Raw genomic sequence first — 15,519 nt, forward strand, 5'->3', positions numbered from 1 at the left:
TTTCCCATGCAGGAGACCCACTTTTGAATCCTGGGTGTTACAGTAGCAAGTACTGTCTTGCAGGAACAGGAGAGGACAGCTGGATTGTAGCTTTAAATGCCTTTGAATTAAAGGATATTTGCAACTGTTATTTGTAACAGCCATTAGAGCACTAAGAGTCCTAGGGTACCAACCGGTCTGTAATGGTACCAACTGTAACTTCACAATGGGGCCAAGAGATCTGACGGCCAACAGGTTTCATATCAGGTCAAGATATCACCACAGGAAAGACAAAATCATTCAACCAACATTTTGCCTGCAGGGAGTGTGGAAGTGTGAGTGACACCATACTTCTACAGGTTGCCACAGGGTGAAGGAGATGGACATATCATTGAATAGATACAGGAACAGATCAACAAACAACAGGACAGATGGGTATACAGGAGGCAAATAAAACAGAAATTGAAGGAGACAGAAAGGGAGGCGGACAACATTGTCCACCTGCATTTAGACTACAGACAAGCAATGGGACATTGAGACTAGTGTACAAACCAAGGTCATAAATAAAGACTAATGCCTGACAGACAGACCTCTTTGAGGCGGTGCTCCTTCTCAGCCACGATGTGCTGAATCATCATGGCAACCGAGTAGACCCAGGAGATCACCATACACAGAGGCATCATGTGTTCAATTACAAACAGGAAGCTGAACATGACAAAACTCGTGTCAATAAACACCAAACAAAAAAGTGACAAATACAAGATCAATTTATATTGTTTCTGAATTTATGTATTTTATTATTATTTATTTTTTCACATCTTGACATTTGCATCTATCCAGTAGTGTGCAAATTCCCCTGAGCTTTAATTTATAAGGAAGATTATATATAGATATAAGATATATTATAAGATATATTATACAGTTGTTAATGTTATATAGAAATCAATTCATGTGGATCTCTAAAAATCTATTGATGGGAACGGCGTGGCACCAACTGACGCCATAGGGCCAGCCTCATGTGACATCAGCTGTCTGACATGAAGTATCTAGGACATTATGACTCATTTGGGCAAGGTTTCAGCCTTGATGATGACGTATGGTGATTGGTGATGATGTCTGATGATGTATTGACCTACATGATGTCACAGGGGGTGGAATAATAAGGAATAGACTCAAACACACAAAGCCAAACGTTGGAGCGGAACTTAGCACTGCTCAAAAAGCATGAATATGATGATGCAAAAGCATCGAATGATACGAGTGATACGATGTGTACTGTATATCACACTGAATGTGATGTCCTGCCATGTATTACCGTGCACGTATTACTCATCTTAATTGTTTTGGCTCTATACCTTAAGGCCACCATGGGACCACATGACCAAAAGGTCCAATACTGTTCACGGTTATTAATATCTCTCTGTTGTTAGATGGCGACGCTCATTCCTTACTCGTCTCGTGTGTAACATGGGTAAGGAAACATCTGGACGTAGTTGCCGGGCTCCACCACGTCATGGCCCACAAATGTGTTAATGATGGCTCTCTCCATCATATCTGAGAGAAATAGAGATGGATAGACATTAGAAAGAGAAGGCAAATCAAAATCTCTACATTTCAATCTTAACCACTTAAACCCTAGCAGCTTTATGATCACCTAGCAGCTAGGTGAACATTCAGCTTAAACCCTAGCAGCTTTATGATCACCTAGCAGTGAAAAAATGGCCAAACATTCTGCAAGAATAGCAGATAAAGCTCACAAAACTTTGTGTTGCATATTGGCTATTTTTGGTGAAGAGATTTGGTGCAGAGGAAAAACAGAGCCCCTGGAGACCCCGGTCCACACAGTATAGGGTTTAAGAGGTTTTACTCAAACTGACACTACGTACAGACACACAGTTATGTGAAGAAGTTGAGCATGAAATGCAACAAGGATATATATAGGATATGTGCAAAGCTTGCAGAGCTTGTGTGCAAAGGAGAAGTGCTAGCTACAGTAAAAAATATAAGCCAGGAGGAAAAAGTAAAGTCCCCCTCCCCCATCAGACTAAAAGACTAGCAGATAACGTAAAATAATTTAATATAAAAACAGTTTTAGAGCATACAATGTGGCTTAAATCAACAACATCTTAATGAGCCATGTCTCTCTCCGACTGCCCTGTCAAGCCCAATGCATCACCACACTTCAATTTTATCTGTCAAATAAGCAGCTTCTATTCTCTCCTACCTCCTAAATAAAGAATGACTTGAGGAGAGAGGAAGTGCTTCATCTGCAGCTTGCGCTGGTATCCACACAGGTGTGTGTGCTAGTAAGCACTTTACCCACACAAATTCTATTCTTAATGAAAAAAATAATACAAAATAATAAAATGAACTAAACAAGTCGTTTGACACAACATTCTCAGCCCCAGTGGACTTGTGTTTGGGACTATTGATTTATAGTGTGCTGGTTTGCCATAAATCTGCAGACAGCGCTAAAGCAACCATGCCAATGTAAGAGGAAGCGTTCTCCTTCCAGCTCTGGCAGATGAACAACAAATCAAATGTCCATTTATGCCTCATGTATTAAATCAATCAACGTGCATTACATTCACCCATTCACACACAGACAGCGGAGGAAACCATTCACCCATTCACACACAGACAGCGGAGGAAACCATTCATTACATTCACCCATTCACACACAGACAGCGGAGGAAACCATTCATTACATTCACCCATTCACACACAGACAGCGGAGGAAACCATTCATTACATTCACCCATTCACACACAGACAGCGGAGGAAACCATTCATTACATTCACCCATTCACACACAGACAGCGGAGGAAACCATTCATTACATTCACCCATTCACACACAGACAGCGGAGGAAACCATTCATTACATTCACCCATTCACACACAGACAGCGGAGGAAACCATTCACCCATTCACACACAGACAGCGGAGGAAACCATTCAAGGCACCAACCTATACTCATCGTGGTCAGTTAGGGGTTACCCAAAAAACGACATATTTTCTATCAATTACACACCCCATGAAGCCTTGAATTCATGGAGATTCTTTGTCGCATTCCTAAGCCAATAATTGTACTTACTGCCGGACTATGTACAGTAGGGTTTAAGCTTTTAAAGAGCCATTGCTCTCAGTATACTGTACCTTGGATCCAGACAAAACCATAGAGGAAATAGAACTTTCCACCGGTGTTGGGCCCGGGTCGCCAGTATGCACGACGGATCTCGTTGGTCTTCTCTGTAAAGCTGGAGTTCTGTCGGATCTTGTACATAACATGTGGAGGCAGAGAGCCGTCTTTGTCCGTCTGGAAAATAACACCTGAGCAGGTAGAGAAAATGCACAGCTTTGGTTTGATTCCTGTGGTGTAAAAAAACACACCAATCCTGTGTGATATTTACATCTGTATGCATGTCAGCAAAAACTGAAATTGGGCAGCAGAAACCAGGCGGCGTGCGAAGTTTGCGAACGTAACATAGAAGGGAACAAATTGCATGAATAAAAAGTCAAATTAAATTATTTAAATCAAGAAGATATGACAGTTCCAGAAGGCACTGGCAGCAAGAGTTTCTTGCTGGTTTCTCACTTGGAACCACATTAAGTCAGGATGATACCCCTGTATATTAGATCAGTAGTTCCAACTGCTGTGCCTTGGGATTAACCCGAAATATTTGAAATATACTATATAAAAGCAGTAAAGCACACAAATAATCAGACCTGTCTGAAGTGAGTGGTACTGTACTGTACTGTACTGTACTGTACTGTACTGTACTGTACTGTACTGTACTGTACTGTACTGTACTGTACTGTACTGTACTGTACTGTACTGTACAAGCCCTCCTCCCTGACCTGTGTGTGTCTGTGTCTGTGTGTTAGGCTGTGCAACAGTGACACTTGGTGGTGAACAAACGCTATAGCGCTATTTTCGTGCTCGGACACAGGGACACAGCCACACACATAGCTGTCTATAGGAGTGGTTGCACCACTAAAAAATATTATAAAATTAACTGGGATTTTGTGACAACCACACATGAACTCACTGGCAAACACAGATACATTGTCCTGGTAGGCTTGGTTCAGGGTGTAGTTGACGATACTGTCTTCGTCAGGAAAGCCTTTGAAGATGTCTACGCTGACCTGCAATGATCAGAACAATGCACAACAAATCAGACCTGAAGTGAGTGGTACTGTACTGTACTGTACTGTACTGTACTGTACTGTACTGTACTGTACTGTACTGTACTGTACTGTACTGTACTGTACTGTACTGTACTGTACTCAAGCCCTCCTCCTTGGCCTGTGTGTGTCTGTGTCTGTGTGTTAGGCTGTGCAACAGTGACACTTGGTGGTGAACAAACGCTATAATGCTAATTTCGTGCTCGGACACAGCCAGGTCTATGTGTGGTTGCACCACTCAATAATACAAAGCATGCTCACTGCCATAGAGCACTCATGTATATAACATAAAACATTACAGAACAGAAATTAATTTTACATTTGACAGCATACATAATTATCAGTTAGCAGGACACTACTGTAAATACTGTAACATGCAAGTGGAAGAAATATAGAAGGACAGGAATATTTTCCACAGCACACAAAACGACAACGTCACCACTTCAACCTTTACTTAGTTGACAGTGGTCCGCCAGCGGGCTTTACCTGCACCCCCTCCTTTTTTTGTCTGTCCTCACCAAATATCTATGCCAAAAATAGCCAATGCACAGGCTCACAACACGTCACAGGCTCACAACACGTCACAGGCTCACAACACGTCGCATTGCAACGCTTTGTGAGCTTGTTATTTTCCTATTTTCACAGAATGTTCATCCATTACGACATGCCCAGAGCAGGGCTGCTGGGGTTCATGTGGTTATTACAACATGCCCAGAGCAGGGCTGCTGGGGTTCATGTGGTTATTACGACATGCCCAGAGCAGGGCTGCTGGGGTTCATGTGGTTATTACAACATGCCCAGAGCAGGGCAGCTGGGGTTCATGTGGTTATTACAACATGCCCAGAGCAGGGCTGCTGGGGTTCATGTGGTTATTACGACATGCCCAGAGCAGGGCTGCTGGGGTTCATGTGGTTATTACAACATGCCCAGAGCAGGGCTGCTGGGGTTCATGTGGTTATTACAACATGCCCAGAGCAGGGCTGCTGGGGTTCATGTCCTTGTTCATGTTCTTACAGTTGAGCATTGTTTAACCCATTAAACCCTGGAAAGCATCTTCCCCTTTAATCATTATTTTATACTTTGGCTATTCAAAAATAGCAGATCTGCTATATATTATTTTTAAATCGTGAACATAAAAAATAAAAAAAGAATACCAGTATATACATAATGCAAAAATTTTGCTTCTGGGGGGTGCCTGGAACAAATATTTGGGTCTGCGGAAAAATACATATAACTTTGAGGGCCCTCAACATGAAGATGTTTGAGCACCAATTATATCACAACATACGGTTTTCATTAAACTTTTAGGATTTAGAAGACATTTTTAGATTCGGCCTTAGGTCTTAATGGGTCAAGGAGCCTAGGGCAGCAGAACTCATATTACTGTAGGGTAGCTGTCTGAGTTTGGCTCCATAAGATTGTGTTTCTGTGCCTCTTGCTTGTGTCAAGGCTTCCCATAGTCTCTCTGTGGACTGCAGGTCCACTGTGCTGGTGTCTAATGTCCATGGATGTAATACAGTATGGTGACTGTCACCTTTGACTTACAAGTGGATCAATGGCTATATAGTTCCCTGAGGGTACAGTTGGTTGTTTCAGTAGCTTACAGTACTACAATCTGAATGCTAATTGAAATTTGAAACTAATCATTGCAGTTACATTTCTAAATAAAATAATTAAAAGTTATTAAGTCAGTATCTAACGTCCGAAGTCCATGGCTGGCAAAACCATGTGTGTTTCTTTCTTTGCAAATTATAGTAATGCTGCTATAATAATGATAATAAATTAGATATGATTCCATACAATATTTGCATCTACATACCTTAGACATGAAGTGTGTCCAGCCACAGGCTGCATTGTCTATGGTGTCTAGCTGTTCCAGTAAGGTGCTTGTGTTAGGAAGGGTATAATTGCCCTCCAGCAGGCCCTGCATCAACTCGCTGTCTGTCGCATTTAGCAGCTCCGGGTGTCTACGCAGCTCTGAGGACAGCTGTGGGGGGGAAGAGAGTTAACAGATCAGCTCAATCCAGTGGTTGCCAAGATCCAAAAGAGAAATCCTGGGGCCCAAACTAGTGAAAATAAAGCTCACAAGACTCACAGATCTGGTATTTTCACTACTTCATAAACGTTGTTTTTCTAATTTAGGGAATTTCTTTTATTATGTTTCTTTCATTCATGAAATTATTTTTGTTGTCAACTCAAAAATGTGTGATTTCTTTTGGGGGGGGATTTCTGTGGGGTCTGGAGCCCATTGTGGTATGCATTTCAGATAAACAGAGAAACAATGTTCAGTTGATTTACCCTGATCAAAATGTTTTTAATATACCTGCTGTAGCCAGACCAGGTGGTGGTGCAGCTTGCCCTCTTCCAGAAAGGTCCTGAGCTGGGCAGAAATGTTGAGCCACACACGGGCATAGTGGGTCACGTTCCCCACGAATGCAAATGTCTCGTTGGCCTAAGAAAAGCGATGCAGGTATTAAATAACCCTAGTTTAGTATATTATGAGCCCTCTCAGGGGGCTGTTCACTTTTGTCTTAATATAGCTTACTCCCGCATCCCTCCCTCCCTCCATCTTGTGTCTTAATATAGCTTACTCCTGCATCCCTCCCTCTATCTTGTGTCTTAATATAGCTTACTCCTGCATCCCTCCCTTCCTCCCTCAGTCTCTCACTCTTCCTCACTGTTCACTTGTATCTTAATATAGCCTATTACTGCATTCCTACCTTCCTCCCTCTATATGTCCCACTCTTCCTCACATCGCTCTCACATTTTCCAGTCCACTTGCTAAGATAGTAGATCTATGGAGCCGCTGCCATGAGCGAGGCCCAGGTAACTTACAGAGAATCAATGGCAGATTGTGCTAACGTGGTATTCTGGACCTCTAGGGAAGCAGAGGGATAGCACAAGAAGCTATAGGGACAGATTAATCAGTTGAGTCATTGACTTGGTGTGAAATCCACCCCACAGCTCGTGTACACTGCATGATTAATGTCTGGAGCATGAGATACAAATGATGACACTGCTCCCATTAAATATAGTGGACCCTTGAATTCAGTTTCTCTGGTGGTGGTTGTAGCATCCATCAGTAAAAAAATATGACATTGGACACAGTAAACTGTTAAGAATGTAACCATAATAGTACGTTGTTGAGCAAAGTAACAACTACTTCAAGTTTACAAAGCTTTTGTTTGTTTATAATGATGATTTGTATACGCCTACACCAACTGTGAAACAACTGCACACACAAAGCCAAAGCTTTATCTGTAGTACTTGCCTTCTGGATCACTTTATCCACCTGGGAGCCAATGGGAGAATAGAGGATCTTGGGATTTGTCGTCATCAGATGCACAAGTAAACCCAGGTTTCTCTGCTCTTTGCTGGTGAAGCCTAAGGAACTCATATTGCCCTGTTTTAGAGCTTCTGGCTCAATGATCCTGTAGGATAGATCATGGGTTAAAAGCTTATTCTATATACCGGTATATGCACTGTATTCATACATTTGGAGTGATAGCCACTGTTGAGCTAGATTGAATCTACAGTTATGGTTACCATGTCACTTGTTTCCAAGAAAGTCTTCCTCCATTTCAAGTTGGCAGTGATTTTCTCTCAAAATGCAATGTTTTTAAAATTACCATGAAACACATATAATTCGCAGTGTTAATTTAGCTCAGAGAGTTGAATTAATACTCATGATGCATACAAACACGTTTTATCCACTTGTGTCTGTGTGGCGTTTTACTTTTGTTTGGAGGTGAGCTGCCTCCTTCACACAAGATCGACCTTGCTGGTAGGACTTTAACAATCTACTAAATCCTTGCTCGAGTACAGCTACCTGTTGTTCCCACACAGAATGGGCTGCAGTCCTGCCCAGAGCTGCACAAAGGCTGAGAACTGAGAGTGGGGATTCTCTGCTTCCCCCTTCCCAGCTTCTTCTCCGCCTTCCTCCGCCTCGTCTCCGGGAATGTCGGTGGCGTTCGGACCCCAGGTTGTGGCGTTAAAAGGCCAAGAGGAGGAGATGTTGGAAGGGGATGGGGACGCGCGGCCAGCGCAGGCTCCCTTGGGGAGGAGGCGCGCAAGGCCGGAGAGGAGGTCCACATCCCTGAGGAGCCTCTCCACATCAGCCAGGTCCTTTAGAAGGGCTGCCAGGTGAGACTGGGACAGAGGGCCAGAGGAGTTAGTCTGCTCCAGTCGAAGCTGGAAGGAAGAGGTACAAGGAAGGGAGGGGGCAGAAGAGGAGGAGGTGGAGATAGATGGAGGGAGGGGTGGAATGAAAGCAGGAGAGATGAAAAACAAAATGTACATGTCAAGTATAAATCTTTTCTTCCCCCGCAAGTATCCCTAAAGTAGATTTAAAATTTAGAGTATCTTTATCTTTGCTCTATCCTTGCCCTTGTTTAGTATTCCTGCATTCATTTATGTTGTGTTGGATAATCCAATGAGCATGCACAAAGAACTTCTGAACAAACAAGCCATTCACTATTGACGGGACCCAAGTGGTGTCGGAAATGGAGGAGTGCTTGTTTTGTATCACTCAATCCCTGCATACTTCCTCATTGATCAATGCATGTAAATGCTCGCCTTTGGTGAGGCTCTGATTGGCTTTTGGCATGTGATGTTAAACCCATTCAGGTTGTGTGCCCTGTGTAAAAGTGAATAAAGTCTGAAGACCAGATTGTTGTGGTAAAACACAATAATATTGCTTTGGAGATATGCAGAGCACAAAAAGCTCAAAAAAATACATGAACCAAACAAAAGACACAACTCTTGGGTTCTTTAAAGGGACACTTAACCCTTTTTGCAAAAAAGATATCAAATATGACGTTTAGAATATTTAGAACACTTTCTGGGGGGTGTTTGTGTGTGTAATTTGTGGTTTTAGATATTTTAGATTTTAGCAGTGAGCCAAGTGTCTCTGATGTCATGGACTCTGGGCTCACTTACTTCCTGGACTACAATTCCCATAATGCTTTGGTGTACTGCTCCTCCTTGTGGATAGGGGGAGGGCTGTCTTACTGAGACAATATGTAGTCCAGGAAGTAAGTGAGCCCAGTGTCCATGACATCAGAGACACTGGGCTCACTGCTAAAATCTAAAATATCTAAAAACCACATATTACACACATAAAGACCCCAGGAAAGTGTTCTAAATCTTCTAAACGTCATTAACATTTATTTATTTTTTGCAAAAAGGGTGAAGTGTCCCTTTAACGTTCAAATGGTAGGAGGTCACAGTCAAGGTCAGAAATGAGAATGGATGGGCAGATTAAGCATAGTGCTGGCAGAGGTATGCACTCTCATGAGTCTAATCTTTTCTAGGTTTCTTTGGAAATTGCTTGGGCAATGTTACAGTTGGAGGCCATCGATATTGTCCTTTTCTTTTTGCTGAGGTTTGCGTGATCTGCGCAAAAGGACAGTTAATCCATTTTGGGCGGGAACCCCTTTTGGTGTTTTAAACATTGTTATAATTTAGCTATTGAAAAATAGCAGATCTACAAGCTCATAGCACGCCACCGAGTGGCGTGCTACGAGCTTGTAGGTCTGCTATTTTTGAAAAATCGTGAAAATATTTATTTCAGAAAACTGGAGGATTTAGAAGGATTTTTTCTTCGTCAAATGATAAGGGACAATATCGGTGGCACCCAACTGTACCACTTATTTTGATGAGCGTGGCAGTAAAGGTATTAAGCGGATACCTTCTGGATGACCCTCTGCATGTCAATCTGATCTCTCAGCTCCTGGCTCATCTTCTCAAAACGTTCAGCCCTCTGCTCCTCCCGTCCACCGCAGACCACGCTGTAATAGGCCTGCAGCACTGACCGCTGCTTCTCAGGGACCAGAAGTATCTTGTTCAGCTCACCAGTCCCATCCTCGCCACAGGTGAGCATTTCTAACATAGCACCTGTCAGAAGGACCCCCTTGACAAGAAGAGGGAGAATGGTGGATAATTAGGATTATTGTCTGCAATATGACAATCATTTCTCCCTAGCTCCTGGGCTAAGGCTGAAGCATATTCCAAAGTTGCTACAAACCACTATAATCCCTCTCTGAGGGACTACAAACATAACCAGATGGCAAATAATTAATGGAGAGATGGCACACACATTGCCCACTGTCTTTGTTTGTAATATGCCCTCTCCCCCCCCTGTACGATAATATTTTAATATTGCTGTATTTTGGTGGGATGACATCGCAATATAGAATTCCAAGACTAGGAATTGATTAATTTTACGCTTTTCAATTATTCTTCCATTTCTAAAACACTCTGAGCTCTCTGCACTGATTAGAATAATGCAACCACTCGGTTCAACGCATTATCAATGCATTGAACTCAATGTTGCCCTGAGCTATGGCATGCCTTGAAGTTGGAATCGGTGGTGGTAACATGGTTACTGGTGGCTATTTGTCATTCAGCACGTAAACCTCTGCATGAGCACAGTAGTTGAATATATCGCCTGAAATAATCTTATTTAACAAGTAACAACTTATATTAAAACCTATATCGTCGCTGTTGAGTGGAAATCTTTTATGTCCAAAATCGTTGCCTTTCTCTCTATACACCCCCAGAATAGGGTCACGACTCACTTGGGTTTTAAAGGGGCACAATTGGGATATTTCAACTAAAGAGCTCTACAACACACAAACAACTAACAAGAAATGCTGTAGTATATTCCCAGCTGGGTCTGGCTGTACAGTTGAAAATATGATACCTCCACTTCCTTCAGCCCCTGTGGATCGGTTTGGCTCTCAACTCCAGCCAGGCCCAGAGCCTGGGATATGACTTTCAGCAGGGCCTGCCTGTGGGTTACTGTGCTAGGGTCACGCAAAGCTTTATGAATCAGTCCTCCATTCAGATTCTGTAGCCCTCCCAGTAGCTTGTCCTGAGGAGAGAGGAGGAGACAGATCAGTGTGGAGTAGAAGGTACACAGATAGACACTTCCAAGTGTGGAATCGTAAATATAGTCCATATAAGCCATATAGCCATATTTGCAATAACTACACTATACATTAATAGGTCACTGTTTATTTGGGTCTCTGTGTTAATTTGGTACTACAGGTTAAGTGGAGTCACATTGTCTGGTCAGAAGTGCTTGGGTCTGAGAGCAAACACCTCAGAGGTTCTCATGAAGTACCCTGTGGCTAAAGCTTTGTTATACTGCCTGGAGCTTGGTCACAGGTGTGAATCAAAACACACAGGGGGACAGCCATTTGTTGTCTCTCTGCCATCTGTTGATCTGTATGTTAATTTTAACTCCACCTCTGAATTCAATTCTGTACTATATCATGTCATGTTGTCAATGTGAAAATCATCTAGTCTGGGCTGGCTACGGTCAGTCATATGGGGCCCTGGGCTCCATATGCTCAGGGTCTAAAGGCGAAGCTATTCTCTCTGTATTTGTACTCCTGCAATAAATACTACTCCGATGGGATTCCAGTTCATCTCTCTGCCTGTTCTTCCTCCGATCCGATCCGATGCTTTTTGACGAGGTTTTTCACTACTCTACGAGTTTGCTTTAGATAGAGTTCAGTTCTCTCTACTTTAGTGAGTTTTAGGTGTGAAAATACACCACATAGATGGATGCCTTGGAAACCCGGTCCTGTTGGTTGGGAATTGATTTTCCTGGCCACAAGATACGACATAGATGGTGCCGACCCGGTCGTGTTGATGCATTTTTTGCGTCAGGCGAAAGGAGGCACATAGATGTTGCCCTGAAACCCGGTGTCTTTGATGCATTTTTTTTTTTTGCGCCAGGCAGCAGAGGGCCAGCGGGGGCTTTTGGATATTTCAGTCTAATTTTGGTGGTTGGAGGTTATTTTTCGGCGAAGCGGCGTTCGTCTACGGCGGGAAGGAGTGGTCTTTTCTTCGGATGGGGAACAACAGCGCGAACGGTGCGCTCCGGGTCTCTGGTGATCGGCGGCCTGGGCTCGGCGATCGACAGGGGGGAGCAGCCCTCCACAGCGCGTCGGCGGGAACCATTCTTCTCTTCACGTCTCGGCGGGGGGCGGCGAGTCTCCAACCCGAGGGGATCGATCTACACGGCCTTCACCAAGCGGGCCGAGGGAGTTCGTCGGCGGGCCATGCACGGGGAGAGGGGAGCGATCAGCGGATGGTTCATTTCATCAGCGGAGGTGGTCACGGACGAACGGCGGCCACGTTCATTTCATTCTTCAGAAGCAGCGGATCTGCAAGCTCGTTTTGCGGCGTATCTTTGTTTCGATGGGGCCTGTAGCTACACGTGCGTTCATGTTTTTCTTTCCAGTCATTTATGTGGTATTTCATATTCATGTAATGTCTGGAGGGGGGAGTATGGTGCTGTGTTGGATGGGACAGTGGAAGCAGAGCGACGGAGATGCGGCGAGTTCAACAGCAACTTTCATGCAGCTTCTGTTTGACCACGCATGGCTAGAACACATGAGGTGAGACAATGAGAAATGCGACATTATAAGAAGTTTATTAATAACAGATGGAGAGATTCAATAGTCTTTATCTGTATTCAAAAAGTGTGTCTAAATGTGAGTCTATTCAGCGTATATATAGGCATACGTTGATGTTTGTGTGTTTTGTCGAATTTAAATTAGTTAAGAAGTTGATTCAAGAAATAGAGTCTATGGGGTAATTTGGAGAATGTTTAAATAATTTTAGCTTTATTGAGATTAATTGATGCCCTGTGTCAGACGGCCGAGATCCCGGTGCCCCTCTCATACGCTTCAGTATAAAATCGTCTTAGAATTAGTAGAGCTGATTATTCTTTTCTCGTGTGAAATTTAGTTTACGATAATGTCAACTAGAGGCAGTTAGGGTGCCACGACGTGCAAAGATTCTTTTGTTATTATTGAGAGAGCTTTTGCCTTTAAACGTGAGGGAGTTAGCGTTCATCAAGTAGTTACTTGAAAAGTTAGGGTCAGGATAAGTAACGTAACCCGATAGTACCCTGGTTAAGTTGAACTGTGACTTGTTAGTCTGAAGCAGGAGGTGGCCTCTGGCTAGGATCGTATTGGCATCGGAACTTATTTTGCCTCACTCCCTTCCCCGCATCGCGCTTACCAAGCCTTTGAAGGAGTAGTTTCAAAATATAAATGAATTTATCGAACATGTCCGAAAAACTTATTTGAAAATGAATGTTATGGCTATGTTTTACTCTTAATATCATATTAAACTGGGTGTTTAGTTATTAAGATTGAAGGCCAATAATTATTCCAACAAAGTGGGAGTTTCAAAGTGGAACAAAGGGGTTATGACGAAAGTGTTGTTGTGATTTAATGTCAGTATATGTTTAAAGTTTCATTTCTATCATTTATCGATAAGGTTATGTGAAATTCGTTTAAAAAGTGATTTGAAGTTACAGACAGGGTATTGTGAGTGTTTTAATGTGTCGAAAAGTGATGCTAGGTGTACATTGATGAAATTGTGGTTATGTAGAAGAAGAATCATTTAGAAGAACGTAAACATGTAATTTGAACCAGTTGTAATCATTTTGGGAACTTTGTGTAATGTTGTCATTTGTTGTTGTTTTTCCTGATGTTCGATAGGCTATGTGGAGTCAAAGGGGGGTGTACTACAGTTCAATATGGACTATATGTATTGTTTTGTATGCCAATCTTGTGATTGTCATAAGGGGGGAGTGTGGAATCGTAAATATAGTCCATATAAGCCATATAGCCATATTTGCAATAACTACACTATACATTAATAGGTCACTGTTTATTTGGGTCTCTGTGTTAATTTGGTACTACAGGTTAAGTGGAGTCACATTGTCTGGTCAGAAGTGCTTGGGTCTGAGAGCAAACACCTCAGAGGTTCTCATGAAGTACCCTGTGGCTAAAGCTTTGTTATACTGCCTGGAGCTTGGTCACAGGTGTGAATCAAAACACACAGGGGGACAGCCATTTGTTGTCTCTCTGCCATCTGTTGATCTGTATGTTAATTTTAACTCCACCTCTGAATTCAATTCTGTACTATATCATGTCATGTTGTCAATGTGAAAATCATCTAGTCTGGGCTGGCTACGGTCAGTCATATGGGGCCCTGGGCTCCATATGCTCAGGGTCTAAAGGCGAAGCTATTCTCTCTGTATTTGTACTCCTGCAATAAATACTACTCCGATGGGATTCCAGTTCATCTCTCTGCCTGTTCTTCCTCCGATCCGATCCGATGCTTTTTGACGAGGTTTTTCACTACTCTACGAGTTTGCTTTAGATAGAGTTCAGTTCTCTCTACTTTAGTGAGTTTTAGGTGTGAAAATACACCACATAGATGGATGCCTTGGAAACCCGGTCCTGTTGGTTGGGAATTGATTTTCCTGGCCACAAGATACGACACAACTCAGGTGCATTGATGACACACGACAGGAACAAATTCATAATCAGGGTGTTCCACTAGTGACAATGTCCAAATGGGTCAAAAAAGTACAGTAGCCAGCCGGGGTGCACACACGGGGTAGGGGGGGTGCAGAGTAAAATGGTTAGCACATATTGTATTGCTTTATTCTTTATTGCAACTGTAGGTCCCAGATTACTATGAAAACCTGCAAAACATGTCAGTGACACCATATATGGCTCGCCTCGTGATACGCCACGCCACCATATGGTCGTCAGTCCGTCACGCCTCGTGACACGCTCCATATATGGCCGTCTCCATATATGAAGATCACGACACTGACCTCATCAAACCATGGATAGCCATAAATGGAGAAGGCTGGATCATCACCTAGATCTGCATAAATGGAGCCGGCTAGCAACTCTACATCTGGCCTCAAACCTCAAAACATTAGATCTCCATATATGGAGCTGGCCTGTTCTGACATTCCATATGTTGATCCTCCCCACCCGTCCTCCTCCCTTTGAAACTCTATACGGGACCGCCCCAACGTTATTAGTGGCCTGCCAGCCAGCGAAAACTAGAATTCTCAACAGGCCCGAAAATGAAGGGCCCTCATCAAACCCTGTACACTCAAGACACTGCCCCTGCTGCCACCCTTAGATCTCCATATACAGTATGGAGCTGACCTGTTCTGACATTCCATATGTTGATCAGACCTCATCAAACCCTGTACACTCAAAACATGCTCCATATATGCCAAAACAGAATTCATTCCATATGTTGATCTGCCAAAGTGCGAGCGCTCCCCCAGCAGTCTGCCGTCACCCAGGCGGATGTGTACACGCAACCTCGCCTCTTGCCCTCAGGGCATCTTACTGATATACTTTACTTGAGCAGAGCTAAGCCCACATTACTTCAATAATGTAATACTTTAGTTCTGTGTCTCTTTCTCTGTGGACCTCCATGTTTCTGTCTCTATTTTTGGTTCTGTTGCTTCATTCTCAGAGGATATCCGTGGTTGTGTGCTTCTAAAGCTTTC

General features: G+C 43.2%; 1 protein-coding gene across 1 annotated transcript in view; it reads right to left on the reverse strand.

Moving 5' to 3' along the window:
• Positions 1 to 15,519, reverse strand: part of abca2 (ATP-binding cassette, sub-family A (ABC1), member 2) — a 96,906-nt gene that overhangs the window by 35,481 nt on the left and 45,906 nt on the right. The window contains exons 7-16 of the mRNA XM_079516617.1: positions 10,870 to 11,040; positions 9,856 to 10,077; positions 7,996 to 8,357; positions 7,438 to 7,597; positions 6,490 to 6,618; positions 5,986 to 6,153; positions 4,031 to 4,127; positions 3,138 to 3,311; positions 1,431 to 1,533; positions 570 to 684 (exon numbers count right to left, since the gene is read on the reverse strand). Coding sequence (XP_079372743.1) covers positions 570 to 684; positions 1,431 to 1,533; positions 3,138 to 3,311; positions 4,031 to 4,127; positions 5,986 to 6,153; positions 6,490 to 6,618; positions 7,438 to 7,597; positions 7,996 to 8,357; positions 9,856 to 10,077; positions 10,870 to 11,040 — 1,701 coding nt within the window. The remainder of the gene's footprint in view (positions 1 to 569; positions 685 to 1,430; positions 1,534 to 3,137; positions 3,312 to 4,030; positions 4,128 to 5,985; positions 6,154 to 6,489; positions 6,619 to 7,437; positions 7,598 to 7,995; positions 8,358 to 9,855; positions 10,078 to 10,869; positions 11,041 to 15,519) is intronic.

This window comes from Electrona antarctica, assembly GCF_951216825.1.
Source record: "Electrona antarctica genome assembly, chromosome: 12".
Classification (NCBI taxonomy): domain Eukaryota; kingdom Metazoa; phylum Chordata; class Actinopteri; order Myctophiformes; family Myctophidae; genus Electrona; species Electrona antarctica.